The 21,395-nt window shown below is 41.2% G+C and overlaps 2 protein-coding genes across 2 annotated transcripts in view; one reads left to right on the top strand and one right to left on the bottom strand.

The window, feature by feature from the left end:
* The window catches only part of HOMER2 (homer homolog 2 (Drosophila)), a 62,784-nt gene extending 62,672 nt beyond the window's left edge, over nucleotides 1-112 (bottom strand). The window contains exon 1 of the mRNA XM_009886163.1: nucleotides 48-112. Within this exon, the coding sequence (XP_009884465.1) occupies nucleotides 48-112 (65 nt within the window). The remainder of the gene's footprint in view (nucleotides 1-47) is intronic.
* Nucleotides 113-18,475: 18,363 nt separating this feature from the next.
* On the top strand, nucleotides 18,476-20,488 carry FAM103A1 (family with sequence similarity 103, member A1). The gene is made up of 2 exons (XM_009886120.1): nucleotides 18,476-18,654; nucleotides 19,796-20,488. Exons 1-2 carry the CDS (start codon nucleotides 18,488-18,490, stop codon nucleotides 19,983-19,985), a joined length of 357 nt encoding a protein of 118 aa, XP_009884422.1. The 5' UTR covers nucleotides 18,476-18,487; the 3' UTR covers nucleotides 19,986-20,488.
* The last annotated feature ends 907 nt before the right edge of the window (nucleotides 20,489-21,395 follow it).

The following is a 21,395-nucleotide window of genomic DNA, read 5'->3' as shown; positions in this document are numbered from 1 at the left end:
GGCCACGGCTGCGGCCCGGGAGCAGATCCCGGGGGTGCCCTTCGGACCCCGAGGCGATGTCACCGCCGAGGGACGTCTTGTGAAACGCAAGCAGGCGGTCCTCTGCCGCCATCGAGCCCTCCCCACGGCTTCTCACGCTTCGAATCCGTTTTCCCGGGGAAACGAAGGGAGCGCAGACCGTGTGTGTGTGCCTGCCCGGCCGTCCCGAGGACCTTTCGAGCCACCGGGCAATTTCAGCCACGTTTGGGCAATGCGCCAGTCCTGATCTGGCCATCACCCTGCTACTCAACCCAGAAGTGCTCATTGCACCAGAAGAACTGACTCTCTTTTGGCCCTCTTTGGCCCTTCTCTGCAAATCTCTGCCAGGCACGGTCCCAAAGCTGTCATTTCTCTCTAGGTTTCATGAAAATAGAGGGATGATTCCTTTCCGTGGAAGAAAAAATGGCACTAGTGTGGAAGCACTGTGTTACAGCTGCCCAACCACGAGGGTGACACTGACATCTGATAGGCAATCACAGGGCACAAATCCATAGGAAAGCCACCGACCTGCTCATTCAGGTATTCGTAGGACACAGACACAGTTATTATTTTGTGAGGAAAAAAAGCCCAATTCACACATATGAGAGGATTTTAACTTCTCCCACACAAAGTTAAAATTAATACCCTGCCATCAAGAGTGATTATTTTCATCTTTTTTTTAATCTCGTGTTGATTTATCCTTTCTTTCAAAGAAAGTTTGGAAGTTGTGGGAAAGAATTAATGTTTGCTTGCTTTAACTTTGTGTGTAACAACTGGGGTTGTCCCCAGTATTACCTGGGGACCTCATGGGAACCCTCACAGGAAACCTTAACCAGCGACCTAACACCTTCCAGCTATGGACATCTCCCACTCTGACAGACAACTATTTCCTGATATCTGGAACACCAAAATGGAATTTCAATCCCATACACTCAAATAAAGTCTATGCCACGGGGCGAGGGGGGAGAGGGGGAGCGGGGTGAATTACATAGACGTTTTCAAAAGCCTGTGGGATGACACCACTCCAACATATCTGCTCGCTTTACTGCAGTCAGATGGTTACTGTGGATGTTGAAGGAGAGTTAACTCCTTACCTAATCAGTGACGTCTACTTCCCACGTCCCATTCTGTCAGCTGAAGGTGAGGTTCCGTTTCCTCTGGGACAGTCATGGCAAAAGCAACAATCCTTTCCTGTTCACGATGGGCTGCAGCCTTGAATAGTGCTTTGATATGACTGTTCCTTTCTTGGGCAAACAGTGAAGGGTAGCGTTCTCCGAGGGAAAAAATGGCAGCCTGGCAATCCTGTGGAAAAAACTCCCATCAGAAATTGGATGATTTTACATCACTGTTTTACACAATTTACTTCATTTTATTAATTTACATACTCCATTCATCAGAGAGGAATTGACTTAGTCCTCTCTGAGCAATTAGCTCATTTTGGTGAGTATCCGAAAGCTGTGTTTTATGGACCAGCGCTGTATGAGGCTTACAAATACCTAATGGAATCGGATGAAAATGGGGTAATGCACTTAGTGCATGTGTCACGATAAGACGAAAATTGCAAATTGGAACTGCAGTTGCTTTAGCATTTTATAATGTTTTAATCTTTTCCTATCGCAAATTAAAGAGTGTATTTTCATCTCCAATTATAAAAAAAAGCTTAAGCTTATGGAAGTATATTTGGCTGTGAAATTCACATGATACAAAATTTTGTATATTGCTTTTGTTAATAAGGTATTCCTATTTGATTTATGCTCTTTTCAGAACTGTCTTCTAGAAAAGACAGACTTGTGGTCTTGTTTCTCAAGGACCCTGAGACATTTAGTCCAGCAGACAGTGAGTTAATCCAGTTTTCTGCTCATATTTGGGTTTCTGTAAGTGCACTCCCTTCATCTGAAATTCCCTCTGTTCTTCCAAATGGATGAGATATTCCTCTTTCTGAAGTTCGGTGCACTCTTGTCCTCTTGTCTCTGCCAAACACAGGATGAAGTCCTGTCCTCAATTTAAGTCAACGTTAAATGTCTCGTGGATATGAATGAGGCCCAGATCGCATGCAAACTGTTTAACATTATCAATATTAAATGAAGTGATTGCTCTACAGACGATTCCATCTTGAACTCCTCCACCGTCACAGAGTCCTAATTCATGTATAGTTCCCACTGATTTACATTATTCTAGTGTAATTTTTTCTTGAAGTATTTTGAGTTCTCTGTAAATGAGAACTATAAATATGCTATCAAAATTAATCAGTTCTTAAGCTTTCACATGTGACATGATATTTCACTTCCGATTTGGCTCCGATGCAGGATGTGTACATGATGGTAATTCAGTCCTCGTTTAGTATTCACAAGGGTGCTCTTATTACTGTGGCACGGTTCAGGAAGACTCAAAATACTGAAGGCACAGGATCCCTCAGTATGATTCAAGCTGAGCAATAAAAATATTCGCATGCTTTAAATGGATGTAACTTCTTTAGATGAGCAATTTCTCCTATTCTCATGGCCCTCCTAAAGATATAATTTTTTTGATTCCTAGATACAGGGTGAATATCCTTTTCAGAAAACTGATCTAGCAATCAGGCATACGTGACCAGTCTGCATTCTGAAAAGCAAAGAGCTCACCTGTCTCTCCCTCTCTCAGTTTTTCTGTTCTCTCCTTTTGTTTGACTTTCACTATTGTCATCTTTTGCCACTCTATTTTATTTTAGATGTAATTTTATTTCAGAAAACCTGCTGTTTAGTCTTTTTCAACTGTTATACTTCAAGACAGTCTTCTCCATATTTCCCATGGCAGATAGTATTAAATAAAATATTCAATACTGTGATTTTCTTTTTTCCAGCTAGACTGATGAAATTTGCATTTTTTTACTCCAACAGAACCGTGCCATTCCCCCCCCCCTTTTTTTTTTAACAAATAACCAACCATTTTCAAGCTTTAAATGTTATCCAGAAGTTTAACTGAAAAAGCTTTGGGGAATTCTTGATTTTTACATTTGAAACAGAGAATTAGTTTTCAAAATCCCCTGACAAATGGAGAATTAATGTAATTATAATATCACTGGATATAAAATTTTAAAGATGAGCAACTGAGAAACGAAAGGATTTCAAGTCAGACTGTTGAAACACTCTGATTTAAGATTTTTGTTGTTAAAACCTACTTAGTCCAGTATCTAATACACAATTTGGACAAAGGATCTATTTGTTTAAAAAAATCAACACTCCTGTCCTTTCAATTAAAATGTCAGAGCTCACAATAAGCATCTGAGACCTTCAACAAGTCCTCCAGCAAGACAGAAAAACCTCTAAAGCTGACATTCATGTGATTTCTAAGGTAAAAGCAGTTTTCCTCTAAGGTAAAAGCAGTTCTCCTCTCCACTCTCCTCCAGAAATAATCCAAGAACAATCATTTAGGATTACTTTCTGTGTCTTTAAAAGTAAAAAAGGAGAAGCCCATTTTTAAAAGTGTTTTGTCAATCATCTTTAAAAGAGTAGGTTGAACATTCTCTTATTATTCTTTGCAGTTTATTCTTATATGGATAATTACTTTGTGCCAGGAAGCTCCTGTCTGAGTGGAGTAATAGAAGGTACACATGCGTTCTACCTCACTTTCAAAAAGTTGTCCTGTAAAATATGCAAATATCAGTTCAAAGCAGATTTTTATGTAAATGCAAAGACCTGTCATTGTCACACTGTGGTATACGCTGCCTTCTCTATGAAGACAAATACGCAGCTAACAAAAAATAATATTAAATAAGATTTTAGAGAGAAAAAACATAGACACATAAAGAAAGCCAGCAAAACCAGAATAACGCCCTACCAGCCACCACAGGTCTCCAAGCCTTGAATGTAAGTACCCAGCACAGTGCTGAAGGCTCTGAAATTGTAAGAGGCTGATGGATTTCTAATAATACTGGCATAGTCAGAGAGCATCTGTCAGCATTAATAAACAATTTGGGACAGATCCTCTAGGCATCCTCTGTACTTTGGTCTACTAGAAATCCAACCTGGGACACATCCAGGAGCGCACACTGAACCTGAACACTTGTAAAGGTGATTCCATACTTGGAGCAAACCTTGTTCCTTTTAACAGACCTATTTTTCTGTACTTACAAGGTAAGACAGAGAAAAAAGACACTCCCCATTCTCCTTCTTAATATTTTCATTGACGTAGAAACTTTGATTATGTCCACTCCACTGTAAAGTAAATAAGGTTGATCACTCTTCACATGACAGCTCTTTTCTGCACCTAGTGGGTCTTACTGCTTTTCTCTGAAATCATGAGAATTTGAACTGGTTTTGCAGTGGACAGCCAGGGCCTCTGCAAAGTATGTGAGGAGTATGTGTGTGTGTATGTATGTACATACGTAAGGAGCATGTAAAAGTCTCCTTACAGCTTGTATTTGAGTCTATGTACTTGTTTCAGATACATTCTAATACTGCTTTTTCTTTGAACACATATGCATGAGTGTAGGTCTTCATAAACCTGCTCACAGCAGTGCACAGGTCCCCCAGCTGATGAGCTGGATCCTGAATTGCTCCTCAAAACTGTACCAAATGTGTTCAGTTTTTCCCTTCCAATATGCAGCGCTTTGCATTTCATATGTCATTTTAGAAGTTATCAGCTTTCTCACTCAAAGTTTATTTTGGTCATTTTCTTTTTAAATCCCCCAAAGAAGAAAAAAATACATTCCATTTCATCTGTGAGTGCAGATGATGACTCTGGTTTCCTTCCAGGCTTACATCACAAAATTCCATTTATTTGTGATTTATAAAATGGAAGTTAGAGCAATCAGGCACTGGTTATGCAGATGGCGTAGATTAGTTTTCTTTTTAAACTAATTCTGATCAAAATTTTTGGTCCTGGCAGGCCAAATTGTACAAGAGAGAGAAGAAGGAAAGAACTGTATGCCTTGTCTGTTAGAAACAGGACCCTCATATTGCAACTTGGCTGTGACCATGATGGTGACAGCCAAGGCTACTCGTAGAGAAGCAGATAATACGGAAGTGAAAAGATATTCACATTTTTGGTGAAAGAAACTCAATTTTCAAACATGCAGAATTGCACGACCATTCATTTCAGTAAACCATTTTGCTCACATGTAGATTTCCTTGTAGCTCAGGAGTTTTTAATTCTCAGGCCCTTTCTACCATCTGTAACTCAATCTCTATTTTTTAAAGAAATTGCAGACATCTGTTTAAATACCCATCTCTTCCGTCACATGGAATTTTGGATTCAAAAATCTAAGCTCGAAAATAATACCGAAGTTGGATTACATTTCCAAGCAACCATGGTCTGGCATTTTAAAAGCTGCCTTTTTAATTAGCCCATTCGGCTATACTGGCTGCGTCGGGCTCTACAGTGCATGAACAATGTCTGGTGTGGGTGCGGGTCGGTGAGCCGGGCGAGGGGGTCGTGCTGCCATGGGGGCTGGGGGGATAGGGAAGAGGGGAGGTGGAGAAGACCCCCCAGGCTCGTTGCAGCCAGCTCTCATGCAGCAGGAAGGGGGTCTGGCCTCCAAAGGTGCTGCGGGGCCAAGGGCTTATGGCTGAGCCTGGGATTCTGCTGTGGTCGTGCGTCAAGTGTAGAATTAATTCTGCTTGTGAGACCAGAGCCAGCTCAAGCAGCGTAAGCAAACCTGAATTTTGCTGCCCCACACCTGACTTTTTGCAGCAGTGGGTACAATTTCAGGGTGTAACAGGGACAGGTAGGGATGGGGCACCGGTACAGCAGAAGGAAAAGAAGTGTAAAGCACTGGGACCCATGGGAAGGGATGAGAAGGCAATATGGGATGTTACCAGCGGCTGTAATGAGAAAGTGTTTTTTTTCTTTTTGCAGCCTGTCCTCCTCCAAGACACCCTGCCTCCCCCTTGTCTTTCTCCCAAGGTCCTGGATGTGCTAGCAGGCAGGTCTCCATCCTCCAGCTCCCTCCCTGAAGAATCACTCCCCACTGCATCTGCACCCTTACTCCCCCCAAAAATATGCTATTCCCATATAAAATAGGACAGAGGAAGAGAGGCTGGGGCCAGACCTTTCAGAGCACTTTAGTTCTCCAGAAATGCTTGCCTTAGCTGCTTGTAGGAACACATACTTCAGACTGGTGCAAAATACCTCGTTCTTTGTGTTTCTTTAGAACTTACTCATCAGTGGACTTTGCCCCTTAATCAACTCCTTGCTTGCCTTACTGGAAAAGGAAGACATTTCCATGGGTACAGCGGAGGTCTGATTCATTTACACAAATGCCCAATGGCTTGATAAAGGCTTATATGTTTCCTTGTGGGCAGAGGTATCTGGATCTGTCACCTGGGTAAGTTTCTCAAAGGACTGAGCAGTACAGACAGAATGCCAGGTGGGAAAGAAGCCACATGGAATTTCAAGCCTATTTACAAAAACTGGTGGTTGAGGTATAGTGGTGAGCACCCCAACACTCTCACTAAAGCTCATAAGGACACGAGTGGCACCACAGCACAAGATATCCTCCTCCAATTGTGGAAAATATCTTGAGTTCAGGGAAGCCAGACCTGGCTCGGAGATATGAAGTTGGAAGTGTACAACTGTGGGTGTCTTTCACAGACAGGGATAACTTTCATTTGTGAAGGAAACTATTTGTCACCACAAAAGCTATATTTTGCACCATTCCTATGAAAAAAGTGTTGAGTTTTTCATCCTGCAGACTCTCCTACGGAAAGCAAATAAGATGTATTTAAGAAGTAGGCTAATACTTTTATGCTTCCAAAATGCATTCGAAAAAAACGAGGCCAAAAAAACCTACTGGACTTAATTTACACCACTTTCAAATAAAGTTGAAGACCTTGACTTATACCAGTCCTTATGTCTAAGTCATGCAATAATTAATCAATAAAAAAGTGAAGCCAGAAGGCCACAAATCATGCAGAATTTGTTCTCCTTTTCCTACACTAGTAATTAAAATCTGGAAAAGCAAAAAATTGTTATTTGACAAAAGAACAACAAGAATACAGCTCCCACAAACAAAGATGCCAGAAATATTTTGATGAGGAAATGCATTTTAAAACAATCTATTAGGTGGCAAATTGGGCTGCATGTCTTCCTTAGAAAAAACTAGCTACCCTGGCGCTTCTGCATTCCAAACTCTACATAATATAACTTTGTTCTGCAACAATAGTTGGATGACAAAATACATAAACACTACTAAACAGTTAAACAAACACAACTGGATTTTTTCAGCTCCATATTTTGCTTCTCAGAAAGTATTTACTGTCAACACTGTTAAATCCAATGTTGCGTAATTCTAGTTAATGGAAGTTATAAAAGTGCTCATATCTAATGGTAAACATGGATTCCACTTTTCTGGGGAAATTTCATAGTCCTGGGGGGGGTGTGTGTGTATAAAATCCATATTTTTTGAAAAATCAGAGCAAAATTTTTAGTCACTTGCAAATATTTAAAAAAATACTTTAGGGATGTGGTTGCAGCTCAGGCACCTGGAGGAGCACTCTCTAGATCCAGAATGCTTACCTGGGTTTTGAAGAAGTACTGAAAAGATGGCAGGCAGCAGCAGCCATGCACTAATATCATATTAAGTTTTTCAGCCATTGTTCAGTTAGGGCTTTGGAGCCAGGGAAGGGATCACAGTGCACTACCATGGGAGATGACACCAAGCACACTGTTACAGAATTCAGTTTAATTCCATAAGACTTGGTGGAAGGTGGAGCAGAACACTTACAGCTTTCAGAAAAGCTTTGAGCTATGTTTTGTTTTAAATTCATCTTTAGCCAATAGAGAAATATTAATATACACACATCAAAACCTTTTCTACATACTTGAGAAAATGAAGTCAACACTATAAAGTATGGATGACACATATCCTCTATTTTTCATTTACTGTTCATTTGCAGAAGAGCACACGATTTATGTTGTGAATGTACCAACATTTTTCTAAGTTTAATTTGATAGTTTTCCTGCAGGACTAGGCTAATCTTCATCCATATCCACCTTTAATAATATTTATTACTGTTCTTCAGCTCCTCAGTGGCTGACTGAATATTCTCTCTACGTCCACCTGGTAAGTACGCTTTTCCCAAAATCGTCCATGACCCCTCTTTCCTGTATTTGCATGAGAGACATACTATTATTATATTTGCATGGAAGAAGTTAGGTGATCCTGCAAAAATCTTTTTTAGTGATATCAGTTGTCCAACTTGTAAATTGATTTACAATTTGAGATGCGACATTGTAAGTGGTATGTGACAGAAGATCTAAGCAGGAAATATTTTGCAGTCTCTCAGAAATCTAACCAGAGTTGCTCTTTTTATATCCTCTGTTTGCCCAGAAGAATTAACATTTGGTCAAAGGGAATAACCTGCAGCTATTGTTACTCAGTATTCAACTATCTTCCAATATTTAAAGCTGAAATATTGATGGTTTTAGGAACATGGCTTCTGAGATACAATTCCACGCCATTAGCTGCATTGGGAAAAGAGCAGGAGCCAGCCCTGAAAGCAGAACAAAGCATGTTTTGAATGCATAGGACATGCAAAGCCATAAATGCCAGCCAACCAACACCACATGCTTAAAGCCACATTCAACGAACCGGAATTTCCTCATGCAGAATAATGCCTGTTGTGACAAGTAACTAGACTCTTGAGGAAAGAGCCTTTAAAACACATTTTCCTCTCCAGCTAAAGGAATTCTCAGTACACAGACACCTTCAACAAGGTAATGCTTTGCATTCTTATTTGTGTGGGTCTCTCAAAACAATAATATCCACGCAGAAGCCAACCCTGGCCCACATGATGCAAATGGAAAAAACCCTTCTTTTGACTTCACTGGGATCATGATTCGGTCATAACTGATTAATCCTCATTCCATTCCTGTGAGACAAGTGAAGGATATATAGAGATCACTTCACACACCACTGCAGCATGGTTGTTTCTGGAAAATACCAGCTGTTCCGAAACAGAGAGGAGCCCAGCACGCAGTTTGGAGCCGGATGCAATAGCCAACACTATCTCCATCTGGAACAATACAGGAAATGCTGATAGCCAGAGTGGCATCACTGAAAATAGATTTTGGCTAGCACACAGGGATTAAGAGCCTCAATTTTCAAAAGGTGTGCTGGGACCTTTAATAACCATAAATAGTCAGGACTTTGTATTTGGGCCTCACTGGAAAGATGGCAGCACTTGAAGTATGGTGTTTCCTCATACCATGCTGACACATTGCTTCATTCCTGGATCATCTGCAGTTTTCAACACGACCAACGTGACTTCCGAGTCAAACAGAGAGCCACTGCAAAGTCCTGACCCTGCTGAAGGCAATATCACAACAGTACTTGGAACCAGTGGAAGAAGGATTTCTCTCCCTGGAAATAGTCTGTGAGATCTGGCAGCACATTTCCCATCAGAGAGCAACTGTGAGATCTTTGATATCTTATGTAACTGCCATCCTTAAATAAAATGTATATCTAGTTCATCATTTTTTCCCCCTGATTTAATTAGAATCTTGCTTAGTTTTTCAGGTTGGCAAAGTCTTATCTTGCAATTTGCTGCAGATGCTACTGCTTGGAGATTAACGTTTGCTTTTTAATTAAAGTTTTTACTTGGGAAGTTTGTGATACCCCCACAGCAGCATTTAAGACCAAGAAAATAACTGTGTATTATTCTTGAAATGAGAAGCCATAGCATAATATGAAACAAACACATTCAACGTATCACCAAAAATTACTGTGTGGTTTTCATTTACATGTGAAATTTTCTGAGCTTGTTTTCAATAAGCCTCCATCGGAGCCTCCATCAGAACTTTGCATTTTCCAAGATAACATCTCTATATTTTTTTAAGTTTAGATTGTTGAGTAGTCAGCTTGTTCTTCTGCACTGCTTCCCAGCCAACATTAGAAAGCAGTGTTCAGCTGAGCACTAGCACGCTAAGCAGCCAGTTGCCACCATAACATGGCTTCTGCAGGAGGTGCAGGGATGGGGAAGAAACAGCCACAATTCAAGAAAGTGGTGAAGAGCAAGACCTGAGATTGAGAGGGTGAGCAGGGCCAAGGGAACAGCGGCACTGTGGAAAGGTTCCAGGAAAGGAAACTGCCGCAGGAGTCTGGGGCAAAGACGGAGAGGGAATTGCAGCAGCCCTGGGGCAGGCAAGGACACTGTGCCTCGACATCTGAAGCAGAGGTCTCGGGGAGGGCAGGAGGGGACGCAGAGGGGTGCCAGCCACAGCATAATCTCCTGAAAGATTAGGAACCCTTGTCTGCTGGAAAGAATGATTTCCAGTCCTAATTTAGTAACAGAGGGAGAGTTATTACTGCTAGGAGTAGTGCTGACCTAGACCCCCAGACAAGGACCAGACCCAGCATAGCACAAACATAAAATTACAAGATGGTCTTTGCCCAATGTTTCCAGATTTTCTGTAGGGCAAGGGACAATGCAGGGGTGCACAGGGGAGCGCACGGCAGTAGCAAGGCAATGTCAGAACAAGGATCAGACTGCTCAGCCCAGCTTTGCAAAATCCTGCAGGCTTCTCTGCAGTTCAGCTAATTCACTTATACCTTATTTCACTTTAGCACAGTGTGGTCTCAATACAGATTGGTATCTCTGGAAAATTTGGATTTACAATTTAAAAAAAAGTTACTTCAGATTAAGAAGACACTCCAAAGTTGAAGTAGTACAAAGTCAGCCTATAGTTCAACCCTTGTTTTCTCTAATGGCTCTTAAGAGAAACTGCAGAGAACATTCAAGAACTCTCCTTACATGCAGAGAAGAGAAAGAAGGCAGACAAATTCCTGTGCTAACTAACAGCTTCTTGGTAAAGCCATCTGGGGAGAGCCATGTTTAGTGTCTAATGGAGGGAGCATTACTTAGACAAGTTTCACTGACCTGAGCCTTGAGAGGGAACAAAGCACAGAAATACTGTTGTATTTCATTGCCTTTAGCAGTACCTGAACACGTGCTTATGCATCTGCAGTGGCTTTGGCACACGGAAGCAGGAGGACAGGCGTGAGCGGGGGCCTCATTGCACATCTGTCTGCAGGGCTGGTGGCAAGGACAGATTTCAAACCTGGACCCCAGAGAGGGCATGGGAGTCCCATTCAAGGAGCCTCAGGGCGACACTCCAGTGCCTGGGGAACGTCACCATCCAGAGAAGGGAGACTCCAGGAGTAAATGGGAGACTTAGGTATCCTCTTTAGAGGTTGAATATTTGACTTTGTATCCGAGGCAACCAACTGGTGTGCAACATGCAAACTGCATAAACCATCCAACCCAGGAGAACCGCTAGACGTTTGCTAAAAAGGCATAACCATTTCCTTCTGCTAGATCCCAGCTTTTGCAAGGATCTGAGTTTCTGATTTAAACATAACAGAAATTGTTACCAGATGTGCACATCAGGGCCCTGAATGCACTGACAGGCCTTAATTGCCATGACCACCCCCCCGGGGCCTCCCCCGCATGCCTGCCCTGGGCAGAGGGGCTCAGGGAAGCTCAGCCCTGGGTCCCTGCCCAGCGCCGCCCTGGCTGTGCCGGGCTTCAGATCCAGCCGTGCTGTGCCTGGCCATGGACCCTGTCGGTCTGGGCAGTGACCCACGGACTGAATTTCTGATTTGCCTCGGACTTGTTCATCCCTGTGAACTTGTCTGGCCCTCCGAGCTCTGCTCGGGGCTGTGGGATGGGCCCCCTATCCCACCGGCCGTGCTGTCAGCTCCCCGTCCCTCCCTGCTCCTCGGCAGCAAAGAGGAAATTATCTACATTCCCCTTCTAAACTCAGCTAGGTGCTACTAATTTGTATCTAACTTATAAGTTGGTGTTTCGATACCACAGCAGATTTGAATGTACTAGGCAGGATATGAACACGAGAAATGAGCCCAAACTAAAATTAAATATCCCACTACAAAAGAAAATTGAGTATGAATAAACTCTAGTCCTAGAAACTTCTGCGAGTACCTCCTTTATATTTTGCAACTATCTTTACAATAGGCAAACCATGGTAGCACTGATTCATACATCCCCACTTGCAGGATTACTTGACATCTAGAAAGCATCTGAGTTGGAGTTTAGACAGCATGACGATTATGATGAGTTTGATATCTTAGCATTTGGCTACTCCATTTTCTGACTTTCAAGCAGTTCTACAGAAGCACACTTTAGCTATCTGAATATTCCTCCCACTTTTTTTCTTCTTTTTTTTCCATTTGTACAATACCTACGTCTGGGAAAGCACATAACCTGTGCACCAGATGTGCTACGTAAAAACCTCTGCCTGCCCTTCAGCCACAGCATGCATGCCTCTGCGGGGTCTAACCCACCTCCACCCCAAATGAGGAACATATGGAGCACCGTGAATGGTAGAAACAAGACTTCGCTTTGAACTACATTCCTCCTATCAAAGGGCCCTCTGTCTTGCCTTCTTCTTCCCCGTTCCTCTGGGTAATCATAAGGAAAGAACTGAACATTTGGAAAAGCCTCCTGGGGACAAATTCATTTCTAGTGTAACTCTGCTGAAGTTAATAGTGTTGCACCATGGATTAAAATGGCACCATAATATTAAAAAACAGAGACAGCATACTACTCTGTAATTACTGTCTAAGAGAGCAAAAATAATAAAAATGATTCATTCTTATAGACCCCAAAGGGCACAGCTGGCTTAGTCAGTTTAAAAGGTGAAAATAAAAGAAGGCAGCTATAATGTAGTGATTTTTAATTTGTATATATGTATATAGATATGTATAAATGACAGTCAGATAACACCACCTCTGCACTAATTTTAAGAACAATACTCTAGAAATATAATTTAATGCGACTGAGTTTTAAAAGACTGATAACAGAAATAGCTCTAAAGAAAATTAAAGGCCCTCTTTCATACTGGCATAAATTAGGAATAAATTCCTTCTAATCAAGTGTTACCCTGTTGTAAGCTTAATGCAAAGGAATTGGGCCCCACAGCACCAACATGGTTATTCTGTAACACAATCAAGCACCAGGAATTGCATTTTCCCCTTCTTAAAAAAGGACAATGTTATTTTTTTAGGCAGTTAACATTTAAAGGTCATTGTTACGGGAAGGAAACATTTCTTGTATTAAGTTTAGTGAAGTTGGTAGAAATGGCGCAGTCTGTTCCTTTATGGACTTCACTTTACAATACCATATGGAGGTGTGTGAAAGACACTCTGAAGCTCGATGATATTGTACAATATAACAGCAAAGGCAAGGCAGAGATCTGACAGAATAACTGCACGGGCTTCAGAGGCATTTGTCAGTAACAGCTGTTATATCTCCGGCTTTCTTGTTATTTAAGTGAGCTTCATCTAGGCAATAATCCTTTCCAGCCAAAAGAAAAATACCTTGTGATAAAAACTGATCTTCCAAGCACAGGAGGTCCTAGAGGAAGAGCAAAACTCCAAATATTTCTGCAGATTGGCTAAAGAGTATCTCTGCTTACATATCTCTCAGCGCAATGAATGATCTAGCAAATACTTTGTGGTCATCAGATACTCAGATGTCCCCTGGTGGTCTTACGGCCTCTTGTGCCCACAGAAACACAGTTTTCCTTTAGTGTGTAATCAATAACAAGGCTGCCACGCACGCCCTTTGTACCTGCTGTTAGCCAGAACAGAAAGTCTTGCTCTCTCTAACAGTACCAGACATTACCATTTCCTAGAATAAATTATCTGGGGAAATCGGGTTTCGTTGTACAAACAAACCAGGCGTTCAGTTACACTGTAACTGAGACAGTGAAAAGGAATAGGGGGAGAGGGAAATAGGCTGACAGGAAATCACTGGATAGATTCAGCAAGTGGGGAAAAAAAATCAGAGTTTTGAAGATAAATAAATTTTCACTAAAATATTATCTGATATATTATTTTGTTGTTAAAAAACCCAGCAGGATCCATAACCAGCTATGGAAGTTTCTGTGCTTATTCGTTTATAGACCAATATTCCCTTGATCAGACAGGCCTCAATTACAAGGGATGTTAGTTCCTTAGTTGATTTCTCAAGGTAGGTATTAACATTGAAGTAGAAGGAACCCTCCTGTTTAAAGATACAGAAATGAACAAAAAATGTAGTTCTCCTTTTTTTCCTGCTACCAAGATACACGCTGACTTTTCATTAAAAATGCCACAGCTGTCAACCTCTACTCAGATAAAGCCAGGCGAACCTGGTCATACAGAAATGGAAAACTGTAAAAAATATAGTATTTTAAACAAATAAAACTTGAACAATGTTTTCCTTTTGCTTCTGGGTACGGGCTGGTTATCAAGTACAGCAGACTTACTTCTTTTCCCAAGTGTCCATAATAACAAGGGCTAGAAATTAATTTTTAAATGAAAGTCACGTATAATGAAAACACATGAGTCCAGAAGCTGGGGACTTATGTAAAACATCAAATACAAAGTCTTGTGACAGAACAGTAAGAGTTATCAAGACTAAATAATTACAAAAAGAACTGCCATTTTCCATTGTTTCAAGGCAGACAAGACTTTGCTAGTTTTACTGTATATTCCTTTGTTCAGTCAGGAAGATCAGTTCTACAAAAGCTCCATTCACTTCCGATAGGCTAAAAGGAACAATTCTTAGTTTACAATTTAGAAGATAAGACTTCAGTAACAGTGCATTATTTAACAAAATAAAATCCACAGGAAAAAAAAAAGGCAAACCCTTTGAGGCTTTATCACACTACAGTAGACTTCGGAGATGCTGATTATGAGATTGTGTTTGTACAAAAACAACACATTAATTACTCAGAGAGACTTGAAGTGAGCAGAAAGATTGCAAGAGTGGATTATCAAGCCCTCAGTCTTGACAACACTTGGAGCTAGACCTTTTAAGTACCCGGGCACCTACTATGTAGGTATGTGTTGTGTGAGGCATTTAGTGGGTGTTAAAAGTCCTACTTGGTGACAATATCCATTTTTGAGTGCCTTTATTCCTTTAAAATTCACCTGTCACTTTGGCTTTTTTATAGTTTGAATACTTTTTTATAGTTTGAACAATATAACATCTCTGAGAAATTTTAGGATACTGCCACCTGGATCATGATCTCCTTGACGTTATAACTCATTGCAGGCATAAAGACATATAATGAAAAAAGATTCAAAGCATAAACATCATATGTAAATAAACATCATATGTAAATAAACATGATATATATAATTATGTGCCACTCTGATTTAGCCATTCCCTGAAAGTGTTTTTCTATGCAGAATATGCTGATGAGAGTACCTTAGCAAGACTGTGATTTGTGAAGTACACTGCTCACAGTGTTTACAGGGGGCCCATGCCTTCAACAGAACTTATATATATGCTTAGATTATGTACATGCTTAAATGTATGGATTCCTTTAGTCTATAATTAAAAGTTTAATATTAAATTAAGTTTGGTCTTTTAATGAAAAATGTCACCCATGAAACGGCAGACTAGAGCCTCAAAAAAAGAAGTATCTCCCTTTTATTAAGGATCATCTCATGAATTTTATGCATGAAATCCTCTGTAGACACACCTGAAACTGCAATATCCAGTGGTCAAAATGAAACATGTCTTGGGAAGAAATAAAATCCTGCTTAGTTCTGCTCATTTTGAAAGGGCAGTCAGTAGAACAGGGATTATATAGGGAAAATGTAAGCTAAAATATATTATTTTTCAGCCTCAATGGCAATTTGTTTGGCTTAGAACTAGCTACCTAGGCTAAAATATTTGCATTAGGCTGTTTGGATTGAGGTCATCACTTCTATTTTGCAAGTGACAAAACACTACTGCTATAGGTCATGCAGGAGAGCAGACTGTAATTATTTGTGTTTATATCAAAGGGCACTTATTCTGGTCTAATATTTTTGGACAATTGGATGCTGCTATCGCTGCTACCGGGGATTTTGTTTCAAGTGACGTACTCGATCGTTGGCCTCTACGCTTTGCTCGTGCTTGCGAGCGACAGTGTCTCTAGTAGAGCTTATAAAAAACCATTGCTTTCTGAAAGGGTCCTTCAAAAAATCCATTCCTTATACACAACATGAGAGACCATTTAAAACCCATCGGCTTAGGAGTTGTGGAAAACAGTCAGCAAGGCAAAGACGTCAGCCTGGTGGAAAGAAGGCGCAGAGGGGAACAGGGACACACCAACACCAGTTCTCCTACAGGAAGGCCTGGATGCCACCAGTCATTCGGAGGAGAGAGGCGACACCGCATCCCTGTACTGCAAAACCCTTTGGGCAGCCAGCTGTTAATAACTGCTGTGGCACTTCATAAATTACTCATAAGAGCCGGGGTCGCAGGAGGACAGCAGGGCAGGTAGGGTTCCCTGCCCCGAACTATTTACCTGCACAGGACCTCGCTTAGGAAAAGTTTTGATGCTCACGCACAACTCTAAGCGTATGAAAGGCGACAGGACTAACCACTAGCTGCAGCACCAGGTGGGAGCATAAATAAGTTGCTGAGGGAGATGCCAAACCAGAATTACTTCGGTTTATGCAGAATTATTTAGCTGCCAAAAAGGCTTCATGTCCTCTGACTCCCCTCACGCAGCAATCAACACACCTCTGAGCTTTTTTATGCCTGAAATACACTTAAATGGCATTATCAACAGTCAGAGGGGCTATGGCACCACGTTGACTTTACCCTTTCCAGTCACACCTTCCTGTTAAAATCCAAATATTTCAGGTATCAACCTCCTTAAAACCCGCGTCGGAGCCAAGGAAAGCGCCCCGACAAATCTCAACACTATTTTTTTTTTTTGGTGTCAAATCCTAATTTGAGGGAATCAATCCTTACAGCTCGACGACGCTCCTTCCTCCTCGCCGCCGGGGCCTGGCCCGGAAGAGGAAGGCTTTCTGCGGCGGGTCGGCGGCGGCTGACGGCGAAGGGTGAGGGGGGCGACCGGTTGTGAGGGAGGAGGGTGGCGGGAAGCCGAGACCCGCTGTGAGGGGGACTGTGCCCCGCCCCGCCCCGCCGTGAGGGGAAGAGGGTCTCCGTCGCGAGCCCTCCTGAGGGGAGCGCGCCGCCGGCGGAGGAGGGTGAGGGGTGTCCCCTGCTACCGACCCCCGCAGGGTGAATGCTGATATTAAAGTTATTAATCGTGAGGAGAGCAGCTGGCATTGCTCTCTGGAGAAGGCTGTAGTGGTATGCGGTGGATCCCCGTAACAGCGCTACCCCCCCAGCCTGCCCCCGGACTGAGGTAGCCCCTGAGGAGCGAAGATCCTCGGAGATGGCTCACAGTAAAAACTAACGAGGTTTAGCCCATTGCAAAAAAAGGAGGATGAAGTCACTGGACATCCTGCAGGCATAACTCCTACACCTGCTTCAGAAAGATTTATGCTGCGTCATTAGGTGGAAAGGGGAAGGCTGCAGATGGGCTCTGGAGATCACCAGGCACTGAGGCTGACGAAAGGGGAGTTCAGTCTTCAGAAAGAGTACTGTGCTGTATTCCCCATAAACATCCCACTTACTCACCCTAGTTGCAAGCTGCTCACGGGTACAGCGGGCAGAAGAATTGGCCTTGGTCATTGAGGGTATATATTTTAGCTCTCAGGGTCCAGCAGAAAGCTGTCTCCTCCTTCCTTCCCTGTGGTTTGCAAGGTGAATATTGGTCCTGCCTGAAAATCTTCAGGAGGCATCAAAAGAGCTTAATCTGGAAGTCTAAAGGCAAAGACATTTAATGCTCTAAATTAACCCAGGGCTTGGTAAAACAGCAGGTGTAGAGCCTTTCTCAGCATCTGCTATTAGGGCCAGACATTTACTGATGGATAGTAGTAGATAGCAAAGGGCAAATGCATACATAGCCAGGTAAATATGGAAACTAAGGCCTTAAACACAAATCTCATCACAGAGGCATATTATGAGGTAATTTAACGTCCTTTTAGGTGCTGTCCTTCCCCTGAATCAAGTAATTAACACATAAATTATTGTGAATAAATCTGATTATTTTGCTTTGCTGACTACGTGTATCTGTAGGCTTTGCACGATATTCTACCTTAGCAAACTTCTCACATTGATTGTAGTAATGTTTTTCCTGTCAAAAATGGATTAGGAGTAGATTGGGTGTGTGTTCTGAAGAAATGCTTTTTTCTATTACTAACCCTCAGAAATGTCCCATATCTTTCTACCACAGCTCATCTAATCTAGGTGTATCAAAATTGATTCAAAGGTGCTGCTGGGTAATGGCTGACTATATTAGGTATTAATCTCAGTTGAATTTCTCCTGTGTGGATGGAGTCCCTTAAAACCACTCCCAGCATTCAGACAGATCAGTGTCTGCATATCCAGTACAGATGTCCAAAGACTGCACGTGGAATTGGAATTGCTCTCCATCAGAGATAACCTATTCAGGAGAGTTATTTACAGTTTTAGATCATCAAGACTTAAGAGTCAGTCACCTGTGCTGTCTGTGCAAAACTTAACTGATGTGTTAATCTGAGCGTAACTTTTCATTTTGATAGCTATTACAGTAAGAGTCTTCATATATTGCTAAAGCCACTTTTATTGTGTTCATGTTTAAAGTTTTCAGAATGACTTCCTTGGTTGACATGCCTCTGAATTATGAAAAGATGTTTGCTCATCGATTCACATCAGATGATGAAGAATACCAAGAATATCTGAAACGCCCTGCAGATCCCCCTCCTATAGTTGAAGAATGGAGAAACAGATCTGGTGGCAACCAGAGAAACAGAGATCGGTACTGATTCTTTTATCTAGTAGAAATGACTGTAAAATCCATCATCCAATCTGTCTAGCAAGTGCAGTGTTACCTGCCTACTGCAAAATATTTGAGTTATTTCTTCAGGATGTAATTGCAGCTTTTTACTGAATTCTGGACAGTAACGTCTGATTTTTGTGTGATTGAAAAACAATGATTACAGCATATAGTATATTTAGGAATACTAACATCAGCCTTTAATATAAAGTAGTTAAACTCCAGTCCAACTAACAATTGGGACGCTTCTTAGTTAAATACCTAAATAGGATTTATGCCTTATCTGAAGAAAAGAAGGGCAACATTCTTAACTTTTTCTCACCCTAGAAGCTTGTCATTAAGTTAAACACAGAATTGGTTTCTACAGATTGAAAAAAACCCGCCATGTGATTGTTTAAGGAGATGTTCTTACAAAACTGTGGTTCTTTGAACTAATGAACTCTTACATCTGCACTCTGGTCACAAAGTGAACCTCATGTAAATGTTGTTTGTCTACACCACACAATTGAGGTATCCAAAGAAAAAGACTGTGAGGTAGCTCAGGTGTTGATAGGAATCAAGATACAGCTGAAAAGCCAAAATTTAGACTAACGATGGCTAAATACCATTGATAAGATACGCTCTCTTGAGTACAGGAATCTACAAGAGACCATGAAGCAGCGGGAGTATGTATTTTAGGGAATAAACAAATTCCAGGACTCTGTGCTGTTAAGTAGCTAAATTGGCCTGCTTTGCCACAGCTTGCAACCATGAAGCTCCTGGATTGAACGTGGCTTCAATACAGCTACAGATGTATCTTCTGGTTGCTTTTTAGATATATGGTCTGTTTGAGTCTCTGTTCAGAGTTCCAGCGGTTCACTTAATGCCTGTGAATACTTTGTGTTAGGAAACAGATTGTCCTTCCATCACTTAGCAAATAGTGTGTTGGGTAGTAGTAAGAAATTAATGAATGATCTTGGATGACTGTAGGTACATTTTCATCAGTTTGTCATAAAAAACAGCGAGTGTATAAAGAGTTACATGACAGTTTTCATGAAAACTGTAAAATTTAAGAGTTCATTATTATTAATCTTTTTAAGAACTCACAATTTGTGTGAATCTTTGACATTTTTTTTCATTGCAGGTTTCAAGATGGCAGATATTTTCGAGGGGACAGATACAACTGGCAAGGTGACTATAGATCTAATCAGAGGCCAGAAAGAAGCTGGGGCAATAACTACCAGCAGCACAGACAAGGACAATCATACTCCTCCCACTACGGACAATATGGCTACAACTCCTACAACCCAGGGCCTCGTTACCATCCCTACTGATGATACGTGTGGTTTGAAAGTCCAGTAATGCTGTGTAACAAGTTCAGTTAGACTTCAGTTTTCCTATTTTCCCACAGTTTTGTAGATAACTGATGATTCAGTATTACAGTCCATTGCTGTTTATCTGTAGTGTGAGTTGAAAAAGGGAATACCTTTTATGAATAACAAAAGCATATTATACACAGTTTGTTTAGAGTCTGTATATCTTAAGATGAAGTTTCTATCTCATTCTTTTGTCTGAATACATACCAGTACGCTTCTTCCATCACTGAGATTTTTCTCTTACATTTCAGAAAACACACCAGGTTGGGGGAAAATAGCTGTGTATTTTGTGCAGCCTGTAGCAGTGGCACATCACCTTAAGGTAGTTCTTTTTGAAAGTGTCATACTGTGTCTTTCTCCAGACAGAATTTCTTAGTTTGACTTTTGATAGCAAGAAAAGCTCAGTTTGGTTTGAATTTCAAATGCCTTAAAACTGAGAAGAAAAATGCTATTACAGAAATATTTTACGGTGTCAACATAGTGTCTGTTGACTCAATGGCTTCAGTTTATTTGCTGTATTCCTCTTAAAACATGGTCTAAAAGTTGGAATAAAAATTAAGTAGTTTAAATATGTATCTTCTCATTGTAGTAGTTTGGTGATATAAAAGTTTTACCTGAGAAGTGATATCAGACTTAACTTGTATCATCTTAAAACAAATTTGGTACATGCATAACAAATTTTGGAATTCCCATTTCAGTAAAGCTGTAAAATTTTGCTGATAATTGCAGTTAGTTTGTATGAAATACTTTGTGCATGTTATAGAAGAAAGGAACCATAATCAGTACTGTTCTGTACTTTTTCTGCATGAGGAAATAGCATAAGCAGTGTGGAGTGTTGCTCAGTTCTTAGAATTTAAGTTCTGCGGGTTTTTTAAGTATTCACACAATAAAAGTGTAGTTCAAGTGTAAAGATGTTTCTGAGTATTTCTGAAACCGACTTTTGACACTTTCAGATAACAACGCTGTCATCTGCGCTGACAGCTGCACCAGCACAAACAGAGAAGTGTTAATGCTGGACGGCTGTTGGTTTAGGCTAGAATGGCCTACTCAGCTACAATCGAGAGGATGAGACGCGTTGTGATTAATTAGAAGTCTGGAGAGTTAATCCACTATCTCACATTCTACTATAATAGGGCCAAAGTTCTCTATTTCAACATTTACGCAAGAAGCTAATTTGTATCAGGAGAGCAGTGCATTTCTTTGTACTTGACATTTTCTTCAGCTGTTGTACAGAAATACGGAACCGTCCATGATGACTGTTGTAGGAGTCATGACAGGATGTGATAAAGAGCACGAATTAGTGCATCTTGATTTAAAAACAAAGAATAAATATCGAAGTCAAAAGCACAGTCTCCCAGCTCATGGGAT

The sequence above is a fragment of the Charadrius vociferus genome, unplaced genomic scaffold (assembly GCF_000708025.1).
Source record: "Charadrius vociferus isolate BGI_N301 unplaced genomic scaffold, ASM70802v2 scaffold365, whole genome shotgun sequence".
In the NCBI taxonomy this organism is placed as follows: Eukaryota; Metazoa; Chordata; class Aves; order Charadriiformes; family Charadriidae; genus Charadrius; species Charadrius vociferus.
The sequence above is the reverse complement of the archived record's forward strand: the minus strand, read 5'-3'. Positions and strand labels throughout refer to the sequence as shown.

Bases quoted from the DNA above. Each gene is read 5' to 3' on its own strand.
- FAM103A1 (XM_009886120.1), top strand. From the start codon at position 18,488: ATGACTTCCTTGGTTGACATGCCTCTGAATTATGAAAAGATGTTTGCT. The intron at 18,655-19,795 runs GTACTGATTCTT...TTTTCATTGCAG, and splicing joins AACCAGAGAAACAGAGATCG to GTTTCAAGATGGCAGATATT.